At 31.3% G+C, this 27992-nt stretch overlaps 1 protein-coding gene across 1 annotated transcript in view; it reads right to left on the bottom strand.

Moving 5' to 3' along the window:
* Positions 1-22122: 22122 nt before the first annotated feature.
* The window catches only part of Nlg3 (Neuroligin 3), a 129344-nt gene continuing 123474 nt past the window's right edge, over positions 22123-27992 (bottom strand). The window contains exons 9-10 of the mRNA XM_088227759.1: positions 23205-23360; positions 22123-23115 (exon numbers count right to left, since the gene is read on the bottom strand). Coding sequence (XP_088083885.1) covers positions 22248-23115; positions 23205-23360 — 1024 coding nt within the window. The 3' untranslated portion in view covers positions 22123-22247. The remainder of the gene's footprint in view (positions 23116-23204; positions 23361-27992) is intronic.

The following is a 27992-nucleotide window of genomic DNA, read 5'->3' as shown; positions in this document are numbered from 1 at the left end:
ATGTTATTATCCGTATAAAACAAATGAGATAATAATATATTCAAACATTTATTACTATTTTTTGCAGAAAATTTTCGAAATTTTAAAATTTATTAAGTACAACTGCGCATTACATGACACTATGAAACGTACGTGTAAAGTGAAAATAATTTTTTCATGAATTTTTCACGCTTGACTGAAATTTGGTACAACGATGTTCAAAAATCTAAAAATCTAGGGGGGTATTCCAAAATAGCGGTGATGCGCGGAAATCGATAATGAAAATGGAATTTTCGAGGAGTTCAGAAATTACAAGAACACAGAAAATTAATTAATTTATTTATTTTATATATACATTTTATCATTACATTTTTTATTAATATTTAAAGCATTAACTCTGCGGTCAAACATTTGAATAAATGTCATTTAATATTTGTATATCTGAGTTATTTCACCACATTCATAAAACATAGACAATTTATTTAATATATAATGCGAAACTTCATAATTGCCATTTGTATATATATTTCAATTTCAATTGAATTTAATTACTTTAATTAAGGACCCAATATTCTTCAAACTGTCAAATAAACAATCAATTATACCATTAGGACTAATGAGGTCATAAATATCAACTTTTTTTTGAGTCTTACAGTGCCTAACAAATTTTTTGAGTCTTACAGTGCCTTGTCCCCCCGACGTTGGCGATCACTACATCAAAAGCATCTTGGTCCGGCACAACTCTTGTATTCCACTGCCAGAACGACCGAGATGGAATAAACCGACGGGCCCAAGAAGTCTATAAACATTAAGAAATATTTTCAGGTGTTTCCTTGTTGGTGAAATAATTCAATCAGATGAATCTCACAGAATGTAATTTTTTTCTTGCATTTTGTGAACAAAAAAAATGTCTCAACGAAAGAATATGAATTGCATCATTTTGGAACAATTTCATAGTAATACATTCAAGTTTCCTCTCAAACATAACCATAATACACGCTTCACGTCTAATGATGGCTTGGTAGTACCAAAAGTATGCAATAAATATGGAAATAGAACTCTCAAATATTTAGTACCTAGAATTTTTAATTTATTACCAAAAGAACTTAAATTTAACTCACATTGTAACAAGAGCAAAATAAGAGAGTGGCTACTCGATCAAGAGTTTATATATGAATAGTAGCTTAGGTATAAATATTTTATTTTTTCATGTATTTTCTTGTATTTAAAAAATATATTTATATATTATTATTTGTATAAACATGTTTATTCTGATCTTTCCGGCTGTTAATTTTTATATGTAATTCATTGTTTTTATAAATGTAAATAATATTATTAAGTCAGTATAAATATAATCTTCACCAACAAGCTACAAAAAGTGGCTTGGTGGGATTTTAGTTTTAGTAAAAATATAACAAGTGAAATTTTTTTAAATTGTAAAAATGTATAATTATGCTATTAAATCAAAATATCTCAATACGACGAAAAGTTTACTTTAAAAGGCGAAACTGTTTAAATCTGCCTTTTTATTCATTATTTTAAGAGAAAAAATGTAAAAATGCAGGACAGATGATAATATTAAAATGTACCGCATTGGGCGCCAATCATAACATTGGCTCAAGAACTAAGTACGCTTAAACCACCGAGGGAAATCTTTGGTGTCCGAGACCATTAATACATTTGTCAAGTTTAAACATGCGATCCGAGCAAGTCCATAGAGTTCCCTGCAAGCCCGCTCATTATTCTGGAGATGTCCGATAAATCACGAACAGCGGAGACTTAAGGTTCTAATTTATTCCTAGTCTGTGAATCTGGTCCAGTATATAAGAGCTGTAAAGGACAGGGCTTGAATAAAGTGAGGATCCATTGAGCCGGGCATATATATTATGCAAGAATGAAGAGATTGGTGTGCTTTTACCGAAGGGTTTTGGATGGAAAAGATTTTTTCAATTGTGCCAGAAAGGGATCCAGGAAATTTAGATTTATGTTTATTGAGCTCTATTTCGTTTTATTTTATATTCTCTGTTTAAATTATCACGACAATGCTCGAAGTCGTAATGGATCTTGTATGTGTTGTATGCAAAAATACAACCGGGTCGTGGTGTCTTGGCTAGTGTCGCGGACTCACAAATCATAGGTCCGGGGTTCAAACTCCGCATTGAAAATTGCCCCTTAAATTGAAATATTTTGGTAAATCGTAATAAAGCAAGCGTTCACGAAAAGCGGACTCTAGCTAAAAAAAGGAATTCTATTTAGTTTTGTTGATGGTTGGAAATATTTGAATTAAGGAAAGGAGCACGGTAATGGACCTACCTTTGATGCTATGAGAATGTTCTTCTATTTTGGGCACTGGATGATGAAAGTTAATTATGAATTGTGATATTAAGCGATTTATTTTAATAACTTTCACAATGACGCGTGACGATTCCAGGAATTCTTATGCAAATAATAATTTTACTCTTATTCCTTTTTAAAAAAAAACGAAGTTTTATTTTTACCAATAAAAAATGTTTTTCTCATAAGTACATATTTTGTAGATTGATAGTACAAAGCACATAAAAAATAAATACAGAATAAAATTTTTAGAAACAAAATTCCATATTGGCATTGCCTGCGGCGTGGGTATTTATTGTTTATTTATTTATTAATTACATTATACATACATTTGTTAAGGACAGAGACACAGTTTATAGCGACACAATCAGGAACGACCCATGTCTGTGAACTTGCTCCGACTCGCTAGAAAATCCGTGTTGAGTCGGGGCACTTGTAATGCATTCATAAACTGAATTAATCAGTTTTTCCTAACATCACGATTGTATGAACAAATTTAAACACACACACACACCCTTAAATACCCATACAAACACATATATATGCATCTCAAACGGACAGTTAAAACTGAAGATAATTTTTTGCGGAATTTGAAATTTCTTTTTGAAAATTTATCAGAATTTACTAAAATATCAATATTTCAATAGCAAAACATTAAAGTATAATCTAAAATAAGTAAAGTCTGATCATATATTATAATGATAAGTGACAAAAAATGTATATAGTCATAAATTTCCTTATAAAAAATTAACATTGTAATTTTTAACTTTTTTCTGTGTGATATTGCAAACTAAGATATTTCAGTCAGATATTATTTGACCTGAAAAAGGGCCCAATAAATCTTTATCTGGTTGTATAAAATGGAATAAAATAGTTTTATTTATTGTACAATAAAAAAAATATATACATAAAAGTTGTGTTTTTTTTTATCTGAATTTAACGATTTATAAGGTAGGTATTATACAAAATGGATCGAAAGTTCCTGTAAAACTGTTAAAATAAAAAGTACAAAAAGTCATTTAAATATGTACCTACATGTACTCGTATTCATGTTGAATTCATTCATTGAATTAGATCTAAATGAATCGAACGCTTAATTAATCCACATCCGCACTTACGATGAAGCATATTTATGGTATTTAAAAAACTTCTCTTGTCCTTTCCATCTGAGGCCAACTTCCGTTTGTACTCGTAGGTCAGCGTCCCATCGTTCAGCTATGGACGTCCAGGACCATGATAACCTGATGCCTTGTAAAGTAGGCTCTCGGGAGGAATTCGTACGACATGCCACAGCCAGCCGTATTGCTTCCGCTTGATGAAGGTTGTCACCAGAGACGGTACAGTATCCGAAATATACAAGACAGGGTCAAGTTTAATCATAGCATTATAAAAAATAACAGATTCTTTTACACAACATTATTTTTGGTACGTGTATTTTGTACATACATGATCTGGTCAAAATATAAGTATTAATAAATTGCAGAGTCATCTGCAGGCGATTACTAGTACTTAATTTAACTCGGAAGAGTCTTAAATACATAAAATAAAGTAATATGCTAATTAAAAATACTTAACTTCAATATCAATACATAGATGGTGCTCCAACACGCTTGTGAATGGTTTCTCGTTTAATAACATATAAACAAAAATAAAAAAAATGTTACCTGTGTCGATATTCGCTAATAAGCGGAATGGGGAATGTTGTAAATACGTAAAGTGGCCACTTAACCCAGCCAATGACAGGTCATAAGCCCTGTAAACGCTCGAATATCCATAATCCTGAATTTGAAAAAATTCTACCTCATCTCTGTAGGGATATAAATAAAAAATAGATTCTTTTACGTTTATGTCAAATGTATAAACAGGGTGATAAGCTCAGAATTAATTTAATCAAAAATTTCAGGGCAAAAATACATCTTTCCATTCTTCTGTAAATAGAGTGTTCTGTTTATTTGAGATCCTTTGAATTATCATTGTAAATCTCGAAATATTACATGGCAGACTTGCTAAAACTTGATTTCAAATACTCGTATATTAACATTCTTGAAAAGAAAATTCTCAGAATAAGAGTCAATCACGTAAGTTCTGACACGAAGCCAATAGTAACTAAGTTTATGTAAATTTATCATTGGGTCTGACATTCAAAGGTTGAAAGTTTTATGACCCTTTTCAAATAAAATTATATTTGAGTATTTTTCCTTCGTAACTTGCTAGCGTCACACTGTTATTTCAATATTATTGAAAAGGGGGGTGTAATATGATTAAGGCTGTAGTCGGGTAAAACGGACGCAAAATTAGGAAATTATACGATTTTGCCATTTTAAAACGACTGTTTTTTTTTAAATCAAGCAATAATAAAAAAAACATAAATAAGATAAAAACATTTTTTTAAAGGTGTCCTTTTTTCTTTTTCGTGACCTTTAGACCAGCCCTTTCGAAAGTGATTAAGGGGGGTCTGAAGGTCAGTCTAAAAGTCAATAAGATATTGTCTTAAATTGAATATTACAACCAAAATTTATTTATTTAAAAAAAAAAAGAGAATACAATAGTATTAAAAAGGTTTCAAATAAGGTATTTTAATATTTTTGTTTTTTTTTAAGTATTACTGAAGGCATAATTTTAAGTACAAATAAAAGAAATTGTCACAAAAATATATGTGATTTAAAATAATTGTATATATTTTGAAAAACAAAAAATTAAAACTTGGTCGCAGCCCCTTTTATGTTAAATGTATTATCTTCAAATTATTACAGCAAATTTTTGTTCAATAGTTAGTCTTTATTGATATCCCAAATACCTAAGTTTATATTAACATATTACAACAGAGATGAAGAATATTTAAGAGAAGGTAATATAGAAGTCTAGGCATCTACAGGGCTTATGACCTGTCAATGGCTGGTTCAAGTGGCCACTTTACACACTGTGTAACATTTACCATTCTGCCCATATTTGAACATCTATATTCCTTCAATTCTTTCATCTGTTGATGTTTGTGAAGTCAAAGAACTGAAACCTCTATTTATGCGGGTGAGATTCATCTAATTGAATTATTTCACCTACATACTAGGCAACGCCTGAAAATGTTATTTTTTCTTATTACCTAAGTTGAGTCTAAATTTGTAATGGCGTAATCTGCCGGTATAAAAGTACTCATATTTAAGTTAAATAAAAGTATATTTTTTAGCAGAAATACCTTTAACAAATATTTTTTTATCTAATTTATGTTTTTTTGTTTTTTTATTCTTGCCCGAATAAAAAAAAACATTCGTTTTAAAATGGCAAAATCGTATGATTTCCTAATTTTGCGTTCGTTTCACCCGACTACAGCCTTATAGAATTATTTATTTAATAACAATTTTAACTAAAAGAATATAGCAACTTTGTCAGGCTTAAAATATAGTAAAAGCAATATTTTTTAGTCAACCAAAAAGCAGACTCATTAAAAAAAATTGACGTTTTTCATTAATTTTTTGTTAAAGAGAAATAAGTGAGTTCTCATCATTTACTCAAATATTAAAATTTTCAGACCATTTCCTAAAAGTCGTAAATAATTTGTGCTAAAAAAATTGAAATCAACTTGTGCTAGAGTAGGATTTAAGCCTCGGACTTTTGGCCCGTGAATCCAAGATACTACCACGTGACCACAATCCAGTTCGAAAATAATTTTATAATTCATAAATTTGTGCATTAAGGCTGTATTTTTATAAAGAATAAGGAACCTATATAATTTAGCCATTTTAAAACGCTGTTTATCAAAATCTTGCAGTTAAAAAAAATAAATCGACATAAGATAAAAACAGTATTTTTTAAAGTGTTTCTGTTCAAAAATAATCTTATTTAAAAAATATATAATTAATTTTCAACCGGCACATTTCACCTCTTAAAATTTAGACCAAAATTTGGTTCATTGATTGTATGCAAAGACTTAGGATTTAATTAAAATAATTTAATGATTTCAAGATACTAAATTAAATAAAAGAACTGCCGCAAAATCTTAAATCTGTTTATGAAAAAAAAATACAAGCATTTTAAATAATATAAATTTTGTGGTAATTTATTTTAATTCTCGGCAAATAATGCTTTCAAACATCATCATAAGTAATAATGTACCTATCGAAATAGTTTATTTTGTAAAAGCCTAAGGTGTTCCTTCGGATACAAATTTAACTTGGTAAAAATACCTTCTGTCCTCACGTGCACCTCCTAGCTTTATAAATACAAAACACTACATGTCAAAAAAAGTCAACTTATTACCTCCACATGACTAGATTTAATATTAAGTTGACGCTGTTAAAACAAAATGTAATAATATTAAATCGTAAACTATACACTGATAAAAAAGGTTTTGTAGTATTGAAACTGGTCGGTAAAAAAATAAGTGGTTAAGTTGTTTTATTTTAGTTGTGATAATAATGAATGACCGTAAATTTTGTGGTTCAAATATTAATTTTACACTATAATATCATTTCTAATAAGGCTTTGTAAATGCTCGCTTTTTATTTTAAAATGTTGAAATAATTGTAATTATTTTGTTCTCTTTTTCTGTGTCCGGAAAACCAGAACCCGGACGACTGAATTCTATAAGAACACAATTCTATAAAAAAGGTTTCAACTAAAATATTTCAATATTTTTAAGTATTACTGATGACATAATTTTAAAATGGCAAAATCGTATGATTTCCTCATTATGCGTGCGTTTTGCTAGACTACAGCCTTAAAAGTATCACATATAAATCTAAGCGATGTCTCGCAGCTGCCTTCTGCAATAGACTCTTCCCTTAGACAAAACTCACACTTGTACACTTCTGAAAATGGTCTTATTTTTGGATAACTTTACATGTTTATCCAGGGTATTGAAAATAAATAAAATATTATAAATTTTAAAAGGAGGGTCTATCTCTTATAAGTAAAAAGGTATTAATATAAACATAAAAAAAATCATTTTAGTCTTAGGTCTTGTACTAAAAACCTTAACACTTTAGTGAATTGTGTCTAAAAAAAGAAATGCTCATTTAGTTCGGTATTCAGATGGCAGAAAAGACCATCTGTAATTTTTAAAAATGTTCAGGAGAGCTGAAATATGTCTTTTTTAAAATCTTTATTGTTGCTTTTCAATAATAAATTACCATTCTAAGTGACGCTGATTTTTTAATTTTTTTGCTGCGTGTATTTACTGAAATATTAATTAAAACTTTTGAAAACTAAAACATAGACAAAATACTGATGGTCTTTTCTGCTATTTGACTACCGAGTTGTTGCATAGTTTAAACTATTAAAATTTATGTAAGTCAGATATTTAAAAAATACCGAAGTGAAACTTGCCTTGAACTGTTAAATTCCATAAATTTAACATAAGAACAACGTCTAGGTGCAAAAAAATCTAATTTGCAGGTAAAAAATGATATTTTCTTACCTGCAAATTAGACCTTATTAATTTTTATGGGTATACAATTTTCACAATGGTTTCAGTTTTTAAATTTATTGATTAAAACAAAAGAAAGAAAATATTTATGTCTTAATGGCCATGAAAGTTCTCGAAAACCTTTTTAGAAAATACGGCAGTTGATAATTGCAAATTTTATTACGAACCCTTTTCGTTTTAACTTTGAACGACCTATTCAGAGTAATTTTGGATTAAAAATATCTGCAATTATAAAACGCTCAAGTTTCAAACACCCCGAAACGGTAAAAGAATTAAAAATAATAATAAATTATTCCATTCTCGTGGGTAAATAGAAGATTAGATTTCTTGTTATATTCATCAAACGAGAGTTAAGATTTTTGTAAAATAATATTTTCTTGAAGATTTTTATAAAAACTGACAAGGCAATCTAAAAACCAAAAAAATATATAGTCAACCTTAAAATGTGATTTGATATCGAAAAAAAAACTTACTTCATGATTATTTTTTTACATTGTCTTATTTGGAATTTTATTATACACGGTTTTTAGGACCACACCACGAAACTTCAGAGGAACATTTCTCACGGAAAGCTTTAAAAAAAATCCAAATAAAAATTTTCCGAAGAGTCATGTTTTATTTTTTATTTTTTATGTAATCTCAAAATGAAATAAATCTTTAATTTCTTGGACTGGCACCCTTTCCGCAAACCCCTACCCCTCCTCAACAAGAAAAATTATGATGAAAACGTATTTGACTAACGAAGCGATACGCACCAGGCGCGGACAAGTGAAGCGGCTGGGTAGGAAAGGGGTTTTTGACTGAAGTCATAAATGGAATTTCTGTACCATTTATTTTGAAAAGAGGAAGTGTGGAAAAATTCACTTCAGACATCGATGTTGTTAGCATATTGGTACGCGAGTACATGCATCCGCATTACTGGTGAATTCGCGCTGTAATTGGTCGATGATGGACCGCACAGAACAGAGCATTATATCGAGTAACTCGACCAGGCTCTCGCACATTAATTACATTGATAAGTTCACCACAATTGAAGATTGATGTTATTATTTTAAACAAATAAAGCAAGTCATCTAATTTTCGTCTGTTTTCTAATAATTGTCTGGATGTTAAAATAATCATTTAAGTATGTGTAATTTATGTATTCAATCGGTATACTTAATTTAAAATTGATAAAACGCAAAAGTTTATGCTGAACTCTTTCGACGCATATACCTTAAGAACATTCTGAAAACATAGATGATTCTCCTCAATTACTGACTCCCTATTCTTAGAAGTTAAGTATTTTGAGTTTATAGTAAGGTGCTGGGATTTCCACCAATATGCCAATTCTTTAAACGTTGCAGATTTTAATTTCATATCCTTAAATGAAAAATACTTTCTTCTTACAGAGCAAGCAAAATACGGCGATCCCAAGATTATCTTAACTAGTTTGAAGAAGTTACCGTCATAACATGGACTGTAGTAGTGCATTCTTTTTATATCTTGCAGAGAAATATTTTGTTGAAAGTATTACAGCATTATGCATGCAGCAAAGTTAAGTTGTAAAAGTTCAAATTAGACTACCTTAACCCCAGTTTTCCCGTTTGGATTCTGGGAAGATGGTTGCACTTAAACTCTCTTTCGAAAATGGACAGTTACTTTTAATTAAAAGTGAATATATTCTGTTTCAAAGCAAACTTATGCTAAAAAATAGCGTGTTTACTTAGAAATTTATTTTTCAAATGTTTTTAGCCAAGTTTTTAAATACTCTGTGAAAAAAGTTACTGATTCCTTTATTTTTTTTTTATATTTTTTTTTTAAAGAAATATTAGCGTTCTTATGATTTACCCAAATATTTAATTTTGAGGGCCATTTTCAACGAGTTGTAAATAACTCACTATTAGAAAATGGAATCAAGTTGGGGTAGAGTGGGATTCGAACCACGGACCTTTGGTCTGTGAGTCCGAGACACTAGCCACGGGACCACAACCCGATTTAAATTAATTATAATTCATATAATTGTCAAAAACAAGTACAAAAACTGTTGTAAAGACATGAGTTAAGGGTCGGATTTTCATCGGTGAAGGAGATTTGAGCGGGAAACTCATTGATGATTTTTCTAATGTTTATTTCATTTTATTTTTATTTTATTTTATTTTATTTGGGAAATCAACAGTTCTACACACATATTTATAGTAAACAAACAGATAAAGTGTATAAACTCAGAACTAATAACAGATTTCCACAAAGTATACAAAGTTAGTAAAGAAAATATATTACATATCAAATAAATACATTTAAGTTCGTATATATAAAAATGTTATTTTGATGTCCCCGTAAATATTTTTCAAATATCAAAGAATTTTTAATATTTATTTTAAGAACATTAAGTTACTGTAAATTGGGCGGGATTAGGACGAAAATGCTTGAAAAGAGGATAAGGAGGGGAAAGGAGATGTACATATTTATTATTATAATGTCTACTTAGGTTAGGTTTAGGTTTAGGTTTACTATTTACCATATACCATATTGATGTGCTATATATTTGTTATTTTTCTTATTGTTATTATTTTTGTTGTGTTTCTGATCCTGCAAAATATTTGAGATGATAAACTCATGTGTCTGAATTTATTTAAAATAAAACACTGTGTAAATTTACCACACAAGAGATCAATACATTAAAACACGACTAGTGTTGGGTAATCAGTATTACCCATCCTCAGTTGTAAATATAAACTAAACTAAAATACATACCCAGATTAATACTAAGGTACTGATATGGTCGGGCAGAAGAGGGAAGGCAATGTGAGGTGGAGGGGGTAGGGTTTTCCTAATTATGGGGAATATTGATAGCAGGGGTGATGCATTTTGAAATAAAATATTATTAATTAAAGTTTTCTCTGAATTTTTTTTTTTTGTATTTCAATATTATCTAAATTGTTCATTATGATCCCTTTATTTATGACCGTATGCAAAAATTTAATTTTGTGTGAATGAAACGAATGGTTTTTATCCATAATGTGGTTTGCGAATTACGAAAAACTATTACTAGAAAATCCACGGCGGTGTTAATTCTAATTTTTAAATTTCTCGCAGTTTGGCCGATATATTTGCCGTTGCATATTCATTTGTTTTAAATAAATTCAAAATGTTTTTCCACAAAGTAAATGCTGAAGCAATAAATTATATACTGATGTGTCTATGTCAACTAATTGCTCGTCCCAACTCTCACATGACTTTTAGTCCCATGGAGTTGGAACTAATGTCTCAAATTATGTGTAACAAACTATATCTAAGTAAATAAAAAATAACTGTTTGTGGTGCTTCTACACAAATATATTACGGAGACAGAGAAAGTGCTCCCACTAATTTCTGAATTAAAACTAGTATGCAAAACTTCCATTTTGTGTGCCATCTAGACCGACAAAACAAAATCGTCTGTTTTACACAGACAATACGTCACCAAAGTATCTAAAAGAATCTAGTATATGTAGAATAAACGATATAATTATAAATTAACCAAGGTTGATATTTTTCATGACAATGAAAGTAAATTTAATTTGAAAAGGATGAAAATATTGAGAGAAGCACATATTTAATCAATTTATATTACAATGTGCATCTATTTCCTTTCTGATTTTCTAAATGTGTTTTATTAAACATAATTTAAATTGGTATGTCTTCAGCGTGAACATTTTTTTGTACAAACGTATTGTTTGCTCACCCAATAAAAATAAGGCTATGCATTCACGGGGCTGAGAATCTGTCATTGGCCGTTCAGTTAGTTGAATTTTATCCGCATCAATAATGGTTTCAGTTTTTTTACTTTAAAAAACAACACATGGAAGAATCGAGGAATTGTAGATGTTTGAACATTTGCCTGTTACAGTTGACTGTTAAACAACCAACGATATTACCTTAAAATACGCACGACTATTACAACTTGGAGTACCGGCCGAATGCACATAGAATTTACCCTGTGCCCGGCCCATTTTTGTGAAATTTCATGCTTTATGAAGGGTTTTTTAAAAGTGTCATAATTATCAAAATACTCTATTAAATTAATAAAAACTTCTTTTATTTATTTTAAACAATTTAATTAGTCATTTTTGTACGATAATTTTGCCAACATTGGCGTGTATGGAGAGCCACATTGCAATGTTCGCACATATACAGGGTTTTGCTCCTTTTTTTGTGGTTTGTATCCCGGAGCTGTGTAAACACGTGATTATAATAACCACGCATTGTGTCCCGGTCCCGTGTTTTCACATAGTTTACTAGCAGCGAAAAAGTAGAAACTAAAAAAAGTCACTATATGTCAATAAAATGCACTTTTTTAGACAGCTGGTAAACCACGTGAAAACACGGGACCGGGACACAACGCGTGGTTATATAATCATGTAGTTACAAGGCTACGGGATACAAAGTGTTAAAAACGAATTCTGAATCTATAAGCAACTGTAATGCCTTCAGGCTATCGGAGACAAATCTGACATATACCCAAAGGATTTCTTCCAGAGAGGATGGACCGCAACAAACGTCTATCCTGACGTACATTACTAGCTTTTTCCACATTTACATATCTTGTCATACATGCCCTTTGGCTGTGTCTGCCTTTGTCATGACCAGACTTCAGATTTATGTTTATCTGATCATTCCTCGTAATCTTGTTTATCTTCATCCTACGTTACCGTCCGTTCTCGCCAAATATATATGTTTTATCATTTTTTTGTCTTTCATTCGTTTTACGTAACCGAACTATCTCAGCGATCCTTTTTTAATTTTATCAATCGAACCTGTGTAATATTTGTAATCCAGCTTGCGTTCAGCATTTGTAACCCTATCATACATTGATTTCTCACACGTTCGTCTAATAGATCGCATTTTAACCAAATCCACTTTGTTTTCATCCTTCCTCTGCCGGCTCCATGTTTCACTTCCCTGCATAATTGCTGGGACTAAAACTCGATTGTGCACTGCCAGACAACTTTGATTGACATATTTTAATAAGCAGTTAGTGTGCTTAGTGCGCCGTTCATTTCATTCTCCTTTCAACATATTTACCTACTAATCCATCACTTAAAAACAAACTTCTTAGATACACATTTTTTTCTACTTGTTCAAGACATTCGTTGTTTCTATTTATTATGCAATCAGTGCCCTCACTTTCAAATACTATTACTTTTGACTTACTTTAGTTCATCATCAAATTGCTCTCCAGACATATACCATAATATATTCTGAAGACCATTTTGTTGCAAATCTTCCTTGCTGTTTCTTAAAAAAAAAACGCATCGTCATACATTCTTTCGCATACATTCTATCTTTTGCATATAATTGTCCATTTATAGATCAAACTACCATGGTAACATGACCTATCCCTGTTTTACGCCTTTTGAGATCAAATCATAGAGCGTTGAAAATATACAGAAAGATGCCTGATTTCTTAAGCAAGGGCTGGGCATTGCGGAATTCTGTAGGCGAGTGTTATCATTATCATGATCAAAGCCATCTCGTGTACAATGGTGAACATAGGCCTCCCCTTGGATCTCCACATCTCTCTATCCTGAGCGAATCGCTTCCAGCCACTTTTTATAACCCGTCATATGTCATCAGACCACCTTGCTTGAGGCCTACCGACACTTTTTCTGCCTATTCTGGGTCGCTTTTCCAGGGCTTTTTTAGTCCGTCTAGAGCAGGCGTACTCAACCTTTTTTTAAAGGGGCCACATACATATATTTGATAAGTTACGCGGGCCGCAACAATATAGGTAGGTACTTTAAATGAAGAAAAAAAATCGGGATTCTAATCCGGTTGTAGTCTCGTAGCTAGTGTTGCGGACTCACGGATCATAGGTTTGAGGTTCAAACCCTCCTCTACCCCAACTTGATTTCAAATTTTTAATAGTGAGTTATGTACAACTCGTTGAAAATGGCCACTAAAATTGAAATAATTCGGTAAATTATTATTTTTATGAAAATATTTATTTTTATTAAAAAAAAAAACACTTGGGCAAAACAGTATTGGTTAAAACCCGGTGGATTCAAGATTATTAAAATAAAATGATATTCATTCTTATTATTAATATTTAAGGTATTAACTTTTTGGTCAAACATTTTACTAAATGTTATCAAATATTTGTATGTAACCACTTACCGACTTTTCTATGTCTACCGGCTTCGAGACGTACCCGTCTCTTTGTCAGGACACCAATTAAACCAACATGCAAAACCCACTTTACACCTTCACCATAATTGTTGCACAAAAATATAAAACCAGCACGACACGCATTTTAATAAGCACATGCACTGATTAGGACAAACATGCACTGATTAAATTATGAAAATATTATCTTGTTTGAGAATTAATGAAAAAAGTAGAGGGGATGAAGGGAGGGGGTAAGCTTAATAAGTATAATAGGGTGACCATTACAGTAAACCAACGTATAAAGGACTATATTGGAAGTTTGTTTGATTATTGATCAAAGGAACATTATTTTTTAAGCTTTCCAAATGCGAAATATTTCCGTATTATTTACTTTTAACCCTTTATTATTTGTATGTAAGATTTTAACTCAGATATACAAATATTAAATGACATTTATTCAAATGTTTGACCGCAGAGTTAATGCTTTAAATTTTAGAATTTTAGCTTAAATGAAAAAAGTAGAGGGGATGGTGGGAGGGGATACGCTTAAAAGGTTTTATAGGGTGACCATTACAGTGGAACATCGTGTAAAGTATTATGATTAAAATGTGTATTGTCTTGGTTTTATATTTTTGTGCAACAACTATGGTGAAGGTGTATAGTGGGTTTCGCATGTTGGTTTGAATGTTGGTTTAATTGGTGTCCTGACGAAGATACGAGTACGTCTCGAAACCAGTAGACATAGAAAAGTCGGTAAGTGGTTATATACAAATATTTTATAAGATTTAGTAATACTTATTGCTTATCGGCATACCAGCTGATACCAGCTCAAACATTAACAACCACCCTATTAGTTTTTTTGGTCATATTTATATGCTATTCCTCAAAATACAGCGATGAAAAAAAAAAAATTAAAACGCACAAACGATTTTTTTGAATAAGTAAAGTTTGGACACTCTGATAATATTTTAATATTTAAGACAAAGGCCTTTTTCTCATTTTCATAAGACGGTAATAAAAACTGCTGATTTCATTGCATCTTCATAGAATTTCATTTTTTTTCTTTTTTTTTTTAACATTATAAACAGTTATAAATAATAAAAATAATGTGACCTCACTGGGGTTACCCGTACCAAGTTCACTTAACAATATATCTTTTTTTTTTTTTTGACTGAGTTTTAATTTGAAGGTGTAATTTAGTTGAGCTTTTTATAAAAATAAGCAGATTTTTCATCGTCCCGAGAAAATAACAAAAATGACTTACGCTGTGTTGTTACTTAAGGGAGGAAATAAAAATGTTTCGAGTACCCGAGTTTCTACCCGACTTAAGCGCGAGCCCCGAGAAGGGAAGGTAAGTGCAGCCAGCGCCAGTGCCTGTCAGTTCGAAACAAGTGATGATTGTTCGCGCGTATCGCAAGATTCTCAAAACTGAGGATACATTTGTTTAAATCACGTTCCTAACAATAAACGTGTCTCACGGGCCACATGTTAAGTATGGCTGATCTAGAATTTGTGCTTCTGGCTATGCGACCAACCCAGTTCCATTTCTAGTTCGCAAACCATGTGGACCATAATATCTCTCGTAGGCAATGTTAATACATGTTTTAGATATAAATTGGATTTACATTGCTTCTTTCTGATGATTGAATTGTTACATTTTTATTATTTTAAAACATACTTTAGGTACGTAAAATAATAAGTTCAATATTAAGTGTTTATTAAAGTATTGTCTCAAAAAAATCTGAAATAATTAAAAGAAGTCTTTCTATCGGTTGCCTTCAAACAATAAACGTTTTTAAAAATGTTTTGAGTATGTCCAAATGTTTGCAGAATTGCTGGATTTCAGCTCTTTTACTTCAGAAAAGTCAACATGTGGAAGGGTTGAGGAAATGTGGATGTTCAAAGTGTGTAAAGTGGACACTTAAACCAGCCAATAACAGGTCATAAGCCCTGTAAATGCCTAGATTCCCAAATTCCCTTCTCAAAAATGTTTTCCCTCTTTGTTGCAATAAATTTAAATACAAACATTTTTAGTCAGAATCGTGTTAATTTTTTTCATCGTAAAATAATAGCATAGTAAGATCCTATTTCAAGCCCTACTGTGGGTTGGCCAAATTATTAGGTCATCGTCCAGGAAGCAGAGCATAATTTTTTGGAAAAAAAGAATCTGGTCAACACCACGCGAAGGAACCGATAAAAGGGTACTCGCAAAGATTTGCTTTCGACCTAATAAAGCTCAGCCAAAATCAAGTGAGGGTTATCACCAGAGCCCGCCCAGGGTAACGCAGATTAAACAACTAGAATGAACCTTTCCAAAACTTCTAGATGTAGGTTCTGAGGAAACACCTTTGCACATCCTTTTTTTTTTTAGAAAAACAAAAATATTTTCCGTTCTTATGATTAACCCAAATATTTGATTTCAAGTGCCATTTTCAACGAGTTACAAATAACTTGCTATTAGAAAAAGGGAACCAACATTAGGTAGAGTGGGGTTCGAACCACAGACCTTTGATCCATGAGTCCGAGACACTAACCGCAGGACCACAACCCGATTTATGCGAATGTGATGATTTACATCATTGAATAGGCTTCGTTCTCTGAGGACCACTGGTTAAATCTGAGAATGTTAAGGAGCTCGCCTCCTTCCTAGTAGCCCGAAACTTTACGGATTTGAGTTTGAAAGAGGAGATGTGGCAAAATAAGAACTCTCGCCTTTCACACAGAAGCTAGGCTCTTTATTGACCTGGGCTTGGAGGGCGAGAGCTATTCATGGGTATCCGTCACAGTATATCTAGGTCGCAGTGATGTCAGGAGTTTGTTTAGCATTGACCTCCACCACTCAGAATAAGAATATGAAGAAGGTCCTTAATCTGTGTATAAAGAGTCTAAAAGAGAAAAATATATTTCTATCATTAGATTATGGTGTGTAAAACGTAATAAATAGTGGTAAAAAACATTATCGATTGAAAAAATATTGTTTTTTCTTTAAAATAAACCACCATAAGTGCTGCAAATATATATATTTTTTATGTTTATGTTTATGTTTATGTTTATGTTTATGTTTATGTTTATGTTTATGTTTATGTTTATGTTTATGTTTATGTTTATGTTTATGTTTATGTTTATGTTTATGTTTATGTTTATGTTTATGTTTATGTTTATGTTTATGTTTATGTTTATGTTTATGTTTATGTTTATGTTTATGTTTATGTTTATGTTTATGTTTATGTTTATGTTTATGTTTATGTTTATGTTTATGTTTATGTTTATGTTTATGTTTATGTTTATGTTTATGTTTATGTTTATGTTTATGTTTATGTTTATGTTTATGTTTATGTTTATGTTTATGTTTATGTTTATGTTTATGTTTATGTTTATGTTCAGCTCTGCACTATGTAACCATTTTACTGAAATTAAAAACAAATAATTCAAAAATAAACTCACAAGCAAGTAAATAAAACAAGGTCATTGTATTAAATGTTTATTTAATTTTCGTTAATTGTGTGTATTTAATAACAATGATTTTCATAATCTATGTAGTATTTAATGATTGATGGACAAATTTACAATGAGATTGGTAATTTGTAAAAGTTAGTTAAATGATAAAAAGAAAATGAATATTTATCAATAAGTTTATGAAATCTACCATAGTGGGCTTACAAAATAAAATATTTTAAAGGAAATTAAATTAAACATACGTTTCGTTTAAACAGAAGAATTTTATCAATCATTTAATTTTTTTTAAAGATTTTTGTCCATTTTGTTTATATAAAAAGGAATAACCCAGAACATGATTTAAAATACAACTTTTTTAATGAATCTAAGTGAAGAATTGTATGTAATACCCACTTTTTGTTGTTTACTGATTTTGAGACGTAACTATCTCTTTTTCAGGACATTAATTTAAACATGAAAATCCCACTACACATCTTCAGGATTGGTAGTTGTTCATAATTATAATCCAAAGTGCTGATAGGACGTGTTATTATATACTTAAATCAGTGTTAGCAGAACACAGAACAACGGGCGCGAAATAAAAGTCAACAGAGGCGATATTCTGAATCTTCTATACCTCCTAGAAAGTGGTTACTTTGTGGATTTTTATTTTTTGCAAGCAATCACTTTAAAAATGATCCAAAACACATAATTAGTTCAAATTGACCAAACCACTTTTTTTATATTTTTAAACAGTTTTATACATCATTTATGTTATATATAAAGCGTAGTCAAATGCAAAAAATATAAATCCACAAATTAACCACCCTCTTGGGGGTAAAGAAGATTAAAAATACCACCCCAGATTTCTATCGCCTCCAGTTGGTGGTTGTACACGCGTAGTTAAAATTAAAATTATTCTTCTTTGACGGCTGAATTCCTTAGATAACATTTATTTTTAAATTGTTTAAAAGTATTAGGAAAGAAAATGTGAATTATTCGGGTTTTTTTTCACATTTGTGTGGATGTATATATTTACAGTATTACTTTTTTTTAAATAATGCGGATTACTCCCTTTTACTTCGGTTGTTATTCACGTCCATCTTGTTAGAAAAAAAACATATAAAAAAGTATTTAAGATATAATTTGGTTACAATGCAGGATTATAATACAAAACATACATGCGTCATTTTTTTATAATGAAATAAACGTGATTTGTATGATCTAAAATAAAACAGAAAATGAAAGAAACATATGTATATTTTATTTAATAATAAAACAAGACGTGTATTTTTTTGCACTGATTTATAGTACACATTAATTTGTTTCTGAAAATAAAGTTTATGAGTTTATTAATGTTGAAAAAGACCTCTATGATTTTTGATAATACACAATTAATAATAGTTTATACATCAACAATAAAATATATATTTTATATTTTAAAATCATATTTATATGTATCAATGTATATTACAAGGTAAAGGTGAAATTTGTTTTATTTTGGCAGGAAAGTGCTTAGATTTTTTATTTACAATTTTAAGGTAAAAGTAAACAAATTGTACATATTTACAATCATTCATTATCATATTACAACAAAGATTAAGAAAGTTGAATAGCAAGGATACGAAAGTACAGGCATTTACATGGCTAATGGACCGATGAATGATCATTGAGTGATTTAAGTGCCCACTTTACTAGTACTAACTGCTAAACCAGGGTGTTCTGTGCTATAATTCACCACTGTCATTGGGCTTCCAAGTCTGCGGTGGTGCAAATAAAATAAATAGATGAATTCACCATTCCGCCTACATATTTCTTTAATTCTTTGGTCTGTTTGTTTTTGTGAAGTTAATGAGCTAAAAGCTTCATTAATACGGGTGAGATTCATTTGACTGACCTATTTTCATTTCATAGGTACAAGGCATCGCCTGAAAATATTGTACAAATTTGATAGTTTTATAAGGCAGGATGTAAAAATTGAAGAAATGTAAATATTTAAACATAAACAAATGGTAAATCTTATATTACGTGTAAAGTGGCCACTTAAAACAGTCTCATGACTGGTCACAAGCCCTGTTTCCCTTCGCCAATATAATCTCCATCTTTGTTATAAAATGTTAATCTTAATAACTCCCTAGGGGGTGAAATCCAGTCCTTATCTAGAAACATTTGGATTAACTGAAAATACTGTCGAATGATTCATTAGTTTCAAAACAATTGAAACAAATTTCGAATGATAAAAATACGTTTAAATAATAATTTTACAGTTGCATGAATATTTATTATATTTTTGTGCCTACTTTATGCTAACGGTTGAGCCTTCAAAATTTTGTAAGTATAATATAATATCATATATATTATCTAAAAATTAATTAAATTCAAATAGTTTTTTGTCTCACTCGCTCACTTAGACACTTAAAATTGTTTTTTTAATATTTAATTTCTATTAATATTAGTTTATATAACAGTCACATATTTTCACTATAAAAAATACCAGTCGAATAGTAAAATGTTAAAGTTTTTCTGTAGTGCCTTACGCCACAAAATATCACAGCAAAACTAATAGCACTAACCGTCAAATTTACCTTAATACTACACAATTTTTTAAATACACCAAACAAGAGAAAAAAAGAGAAGTTTAAATTTTTTAATTTAACAATATTTGTATCTCCATTCTATTTCGATTAAAATACCATCAGTTTGTAGGTTAGTTTATTGTTAAATAAACCAGGCCTCGATTACAACAGGAATGATAATGCAACGTAAAAAATTAACCCAGGTTTTCCGTTTTTCCTATTTTATATAAAAACTAATCTTGAATTATGAGTAAAACTTTTTAGTAATATTGATAGATAAAAACATTTTGTGTTCGAGTATAATGAAAGTGTATTAGTTATGTGTGTAAAATATTGCTTATTTTCGGGTTAAGAATTTTTAGGACCCAAAGTATTTAATGTATTGCTTGAACATTGTAAAACCATGACCCAGATACAATAAAAAAAAAAAGAAAAATAATGGTCGATGGGTTTGGGCAGAGAAGAACTAATAAAACCTATTGTTGAAGTTCTCAGGCATATGTCATTCCCGGTTTGTTGTGTCACAATAAACTGTGCCTTTGCACTCAATAAAAGTATGTATCAATTGACAAATAATAATACAGATATTAAAATTGTATAACAGATACTCTAGTAGGTAGTCATGTTTTGTTATTATTTTACACTTCATAAAAACAGGTTGTACCTAGTTAGGCAGACTACAAACAGTCCAGAGAAATCATTTACCACAAAAATTTTAATAATGTGTTCATTTTATTTGAAATTTTTTTTCACGAACTAAGCCAATTATAACAGTTATATGAAGAGACGTGTGTACAAGAAATTAAAAAACAATAACATGAAACTAGGCAGCAAAGACAGACAAAAGCAATAATATAATGATTTATAATAAATTTGAAAACACGATTAAGATATAAGCTTTAAGCTAATACATGCTTTTCTTTCTTCATCCCACACTGTTTTAGTAACGGAGAGATCTACAAAAAACTAGAAAATCTAGCCCAAAGCATTTTGAGTTGTGTGACGAATTGACTTATTTACACATTCTGGACATTGGCGCATAAAACAAAATTATATCTTATAAGGTTTTAAAAACAGCATTTTTTTGTTTCTGGTGAAAAATTGGGAACATGAAAAGAAATCGATTGCAACAGAGATGGGACATCACTTATAGCATTTAGTATTTAAAAAATGCATAAACATAAGGTCCATCGCAGTTCTATGTTTCTCCAATTAAGATAGATTGAGAGATTGCTCTTTTTCAAAATAGGCATAGGAATAATTACCTCGGGCAACCGTGCTCAAAAAACCATGTAAAAAGCTTGCTCAGAAATGGAAGTTAATGGATCAAAATACATATGCCCGGCTTCATTTTGTTTTTCCCTAATCCATTCGGACGCTCATAAACATGGTTGTTTACGCAAATAAAATAAAACTAAGTAAGTACGAAACAGAGTGAAATAATTCACCGTATATTTCATGGCAATGGGCCAAAGTATGCCGAAGTATTTATTTAATTTCTATTAGGTAGAACAATAAATTAGGGTTTCTACAAAACCGTTTTCCCATTAAAAAAGTTTCGTGCTTTACCGTTTGGCATAAATTTCGTAGTTTTGAGAAAATACCCAACATTACTCGAGACACGCTGAGAGTTGCGTAAGTGACTTTAGCTCTGCGTATCCCGCTCCAAACTGGGTGAAACAGACGAAGAACTTGAAAATGATAAGTCGAGTTAGTACAATTGTGTTTATAATTCGTTTACGTTTGATGGTTTCTAAAAGTCTACCCAAATCGTTATACAATTTCCAAAAGGTATAATTTGTATTTTCTTATGCAAAGTATGGAGTCGTTCGAACTTCGTGTTTGTTAAATTAAAATTTTATCGCAAATACTACTAATTGCTGCTAAAAATAAATAAAGCTGTCAAATTTGTTTGTAAATTGAAAATTCGCTAAAGATTAGGCTTTTGTATAGGCTTCAAAATACTTATATTATTGAATATTTAAAGCCAATACAATGTATTTTTGACATTTTCATTCAATTTACAATTTTGAGGTGTACGGTTAAAACGCTTGATTTACACACACGGGTCTCGGTTCTAATTTAAAGAACTGTAATAAGAGTTTTTGGGCCATTGACGTAAAAAAAAAACAAATGTACCTTTATAAGTAACAATTCTATGACTTGTACTTTTTTGCTTGAAAAAAGAGAATCAAATATAGTTTTTCATTCTTCAAGTGTTTGGTTAGGTATAAAATGGTGTATTATTGTTAGATAAGGCAATTTGAAGTGCTTTAGTCTAGGTATCCAAGCTGTCAAACAAGGTTTTCATCACACCCTGACAGGGACACGCTGCTGTGACTTGTGCTACGGCGTAATCACCCACCCTGGCGTCACACCCGCAGTTCTTCCATGGTGACGTTCGACTTAGCGTTCAACTGGGTATTCTTCTTCGTCAATGTTCCAGTGTTGATCATCTGGATGCTGTGTGCCGATAGCAATGGCTGGTTTTCGGGCAGCTGGTTGGATGTTAGCGTGTTTATGTTTCCTTTTCCTATTTTCGGGGGAGGAGGGGCTCTGGGTAAGGTAGCTACGTTGTTCTGGGGCAAATCAGCGAATTCCGGGGGCGGAAGTTGGTGGTGAGAATGCGTATGGTGGTGCGCCAAAATCGTAGCTGGGTCGTTTTTTAAACTGGTCTGAAAATTCAAAGCACTTTCTATATCTCCACATATATTGTTGGGCATCTGTCCGTTCTCGGATCGTTTCTTGGTAGTTTGAGATCCGTTGGAATGCCCTTCGTGGCCGTTCAATCTCGTTTTATCCCTTTGATAGTAGACGCCAGCAAATATTAGGACGTTGAGGATAAGCAAGGAGCAACCGATTGCGATTGTTACACTGAGAGCTGTGGAGTATGCCGCAAATCCATCTTCAGGGGTCGATGAAGTAGATCCCAGCCCGTTGTATTCGTCGTTTCTTCCAGTCTCTTGAACATCTTGAACCGGGGCGATAGTAGGTGTCTTATCGATGGTCTTTCCGTGGTTAGGAAAGGTGATGTTGAGGAATGGAATCGATGGCACTTTGGGCACATCGACAGCTGGAGCCAGGTGTGTAAACTCTGTCGGAGGAACTCGTCCTGCAGATCCAGGAAGTCTGGGTTGCTGGAGATGTGGCTCGTCATTATCGAGCTGATGATGCTCCTGGGGCACATCAGCGCCTCCGGGACGATGAAGATCCGGTACTAGATTTAACCAAAATGACAACCTATATGGAAAAGAAACAAATTAAAATTTTATCTTGTGTTCTATGCATTTTGATTAAAAGATTTATATTTTATGTTTTAATAATTTTACCTGTGAGCTCTGTAGTGATTCTTGAGCTTTGGTTTTGTGTCCAAGTTGAGATACTTTTTATGAACTGCTTCATAAGCTGTCCATTCAATATTTTTGAATCGGTTTCTTTCACCTCTCAATCCATGTAACTCAGCGTCTTGTGGTTCATTTGGATTTCTGTGAAAAAAAAAACAAATTAGAACAAACTATTTAAAAAAATTGGCGCTTTTAAAAGCATGTATAAAATTAAATTTGACGAAAAAAATATTCGTAACTAGAAGCGTATTTAAGCCCTCCCACAAAAACATTTTCCTTTAGTAAACATATGATTTTGTCAATACGGCGATAAAAACCGAACTATCTGTTTTGACATACGGATGTCCTTCAGAAATTAGATACAAAATTTTTTGTGAATTGCTTGAAATATAATACAAAATCTTCGCTTACAAAACTGTGTCGTAAGAAAAGATTAAGAAATATAAATAACTCTTGGAAAAAGATGTTATACGTTCACCAAAGAAATACAGTTTTTATAATGTTCACTCATGTAGAGACAAAAGTCGATAGTTTTATTTATAAACTGATATTTGAAAATAATTAAACGATAAATAATCATCATATTTTTAAAGAAAAAAAAAATCATTTAAATAACGAAAACAGAATGAATGCTTTTGAGTCGATTCTTTAGTTTTTAAAATTCTGTAACACATCTTCAATCTTTTTCATTATTTTGTCATTATAACAAATAAATAAACCAAGCAAATAACATGTCGAATTTACAAATTATACTATTTAAATTGAAAATATAGAGTTTAAAATTCTTAAAAATACACTTAAAAATTTGGTATTTTCTCATGAAATTTTTTTTATGGTTCAGCAACATGTAAACAAACAAAACGATCGAGTATTGTTACGAATACAGTGCAAATTTAGACCAGCAAATTGCTCTGCAAAAGCAAGCGCCTGCATCAGTTACGGTTTGGGCCGCGGTAACTGCCACAGGACGCTCCTCACTTGTTTTCATTGAACGGAGCGTAAAAGTAAATCAGCATATCTATTGGAAAAATATTTGAAATGATGCGTTGTTTAAATGACCTTTGGCACGTAAAACAATCAGTAGAAACGATTAGAAGTTTTAACAAGACTCGGCATCATCCCATAAAACCCGTAAAACCCAAAGTTTATTTCAAAAAAAAGTTTCCAGCTTCATTTCATCACAATAGTGGCCTTTGTGTTCCCCGTACTTAAACCCATTGGACTTTTCCATATGGTTCATTATAGAGGCCAAAAAATCAGCCTAAAAATATGAGACGGTCGACTTAAAGATTGCTCTTTGCCGAGAGTGGGACAAAATACCATTAGCCGACATTCGTGCAGCGTGAAAAGCCTTCTTGGACAGACTCGATGCTTTTATCCGCGCTCAAGGTGGAAACATTCAACAATAACATATTTAAAAAAAAAAATTTTTTTAGATAAACTGAAGTTTTTAAATTTAAAAAAAACAAAATTGATAAAATTACAGAATTTTAAATTAGTAACAGTTCAAGTGTCGACCCCTGTAGTATTCTCCGAAAATAAATTATATTTTCTATGGCGATCTTATAGCGTCCCCTTTTATTTCCACTTCTACGGCCTAATTTTTTTTCCACATCGACATTGAAAGTTATATAAAATCTCAATTCTCAATTTAGTAAATTTTTATTAAATAATCTAGGTAGAAATAACTGTATTACATAGTAAATTTTATTTAATTTATCAATAGCATCTAAACATATAGCAACTGGTGTGTAGTTAGATTATTGACAATGATAATATCATTTTTCGACACAAATCACTATATCGTTCTTTTGGAAAGCCAAGTTCCTAAAATGGGAGTTTATTTGTTTGCTTAGGACCCCATTTAATTCAAATGTAAATATTATTTGCAACAAATATTAAAATAAAATGAACAGCGAATAACAAAAAAGCCAAAACTGCCTGAGCATGAACGAAGCAAATAGAAAAAGTACACAAATATAAATATTTGGGGTGCTAGCTCAATAATCGGTGAGATTACTCCTTGGAGATTTAAGTCAAGATAGAGATGGAAAAAAGATTTTTCAAAATGCGTGATTTTATTAATAAACACAGTTTTAAATATATAATTGTTGATAAAGAATCTTGTGTAGCTTTGGAACTAAAAAATATGAAATAACTTCCTCAAAACAATGTTTAAAATTTGTTGTCTAATTATAAAGAATTACCACGAAATTAGTGATTTAAATATATACTTTAAAAAGTAAAATTTTTAAATATTAACAACACGTATTTCATTCTTTATTTTGTCATAGTAAAAATAATTTCTCCATTGAAATGAAATTCAATACTTGTTCACTAAACAAAATAAACTAGATCCGTTATAACGATACAATTTGTTTTTTTTTCTGTAAAAACTTTTAATTTGAAAAGCTTTATCAATTCCCTATTATTTCAGCTTGAATGTTCAATTTCCATGACGACAAGGCCACTACATGACGGTTGAAAAATTATTATAAAGCAAAAATGAAGCCGGGAAAAGGGGAATTGAGTTTTTTGCTAGTTTTTTTACCCTTCGACATAATGGGTTATTAATGAAGAGAGTCTTCGGGTCATTTATTCGCGAGCGATTGTTTGCGGAAAAGATTTTTAATAGATTTTTTAATTTGGAAAAAAATATTTTTAAATTTAATCTGAAATGCCTATTACATTTCTATGAATTTTCTTTTATGAATTTTGGATAAAAAATTCAGTTCTCTATGCAAAATAGAACCAGAACTATAGACAAGTGTTTTTGACTCGGAGGCTATTCTTAGCTAAAAATCCTAAAGAAGAAAATCGAATGGACATAAGTTCACCTCGAAGCGAAGTGGTTGGCGTGTACCATGCTTGAGGTACCTGGATTTTTTATGTGATGCATTCATTTAAGATAGTTGTACAAACAAAAATTTTGTGCTTTGATGCTCAGAATTCTCTGACTCTATCAAATCATCGATCGAAAGGGTCGAGAGTTTCAAATACCTGGTAGTATATGTTAGAGAAAATGACAGCTTTCAAAAAGAACTGGGAGTGCGGCTAGGAATAGCAGGCGCCACCTTTAACAGTATTTAGACTTTCTTAAGATTGGATATTTACTCAGTGAACGAAGTGCTGCCTATAAAACGCTTGCACAACACCAATACTCCTCTACGGATCCGAATCGTGGCACCTCACTAGGGCCCAAAACAGCAAAATTCTGAATTTTGAGAATAGGTATCTCAGAAAAATCTTCGGTGTGCGGGGGTTAACTTTGTGAAAATGACGTAATAAGAGAACGGACGCAGCAAACTCTGGTGACCACTGTCGTCAAGCTGAAGCGACACCACGCTTGCTTGTTTTACAAGGCATCAGGTTTTTGACGTCCTGGACGTCCAATACTGACTGTTTGTCGGCGGTTTATTTAGAACTTTGGGACGAAAACCTGATTTGGAAGGACGCAAATGGCAGCCGATAGAGATGCGCGAAGGTTCTTTAAGGATACCATATGCTCCAACTAGGTAGTGGACATGGAATGCCGAAGATGACAAACAAAATTTGAACACCTTGTTATACCTTTACAGCTCTTGGGGTGATCAAGCGTTTATCACAGATCTTACGCGTGATTTAAAATAGTTTTCGATCGTTCCGCAGTTGCAATTATTGAGTCTCGATGACGACGTTCATTTAGTTTTGCAGAACATTCAACAAAACGATCCTGGGGCCTATAGCAGTGGCAAATGGTGATTTTATTTACAGGTAAGCCATATGAAAATATCATGTATTTGTGCCTACATAGAAGGTACATAATATAATGTAAGTAATATATACTATAAATTGATATTTTTCTGTGGTTCTGTGTGATACAATAACTCTCATCAATGAAATCAACTTAAACGACGTATTTTTGTGGTATATTATATTATAAAGATATATTGTTCATTACTTTAAGATATAAATCATTTAAAAATAAATAAAAAATAGCACTATGAATTCAGTCGGTATTAGGCATTCAATAATGTTAACTGGCCGAATTGGTGTACAAATAAATAGAGGTAAAAACGGCAGCATCGAGCGTCATATGTCCTGCAATATGACGCATGAAAGTAATTATAGTCTTATGTCAAAAGTGCCATCTCAAAGAAAAACAGCCATTAAGAAATAATCTTTGAAATACTATTTTCCAAATCAAGAATCTTCAAATAATTTGTGTAATCTGCAAGATTAATCCAGGAAATTTTCAAAATATAGTGCACTTATTTGAATTAAAAAAAAGATGGAATAATCGGTTAGGTTCTTGGCTCACCGCAAGCACTGGGCGCGCTTTATTAATATTTATATTTATATTAGGATAAAAATACAAACGTGGAAATGGTTTAAAATGACCGGTAATTACTTCTTCTGTTAATAAAGTTACAGTAAAACATTATAATGGTTAGTCAAATATAATGGTAAGCTGCGCATAATTGCTTCTGTGCACGGTTTGCCCCTGGCCTATAGTCATCTTTACGGGTGTCTACTTGGTTGGGATCATCTTCAAAATCTCTCAGTGTTTTAAGTTTGGCGCGTTCCTCTATTTTCTCCTATGTACTTTCTGAAATTCAAAAGGCTCATCTGTGCTATTTTGGGACGAGAATATCGTTCACGGAAGAAACAAGTGCTGGTTTGAGATTTCCCTACTCCGATTCAATAAGGTCTACAGTGGGGGGTTGGTCGTTAATCAGCTGAATGCGTATATAAAATAATAAACAAAGTCAAAAATAATAAAGTTCAGTATAT

The sequence above is a fragment of the Micrasema longulum genome, unplaced genomic scaffold (genome assembly GCF_059751315.1).
Source record: "Micrasema longulum isolate JH-2025_06_02 unplaced genomic scaffold, ASM5975131v1 h1tg000534l, whole genome shotgun sequence".
Taxonomy (NCBI): domain Eukaryota; kingdom Metazoa; phylum Arthropoda; class Insecta; order Trichoptera; family Brachycentridae; genus Micrasema; species Micrasema longulum.
Note: the sequence above shows the minus strand (reverse complement) of the source record. Positions and strands in the feature narration are given on the sequence as shown.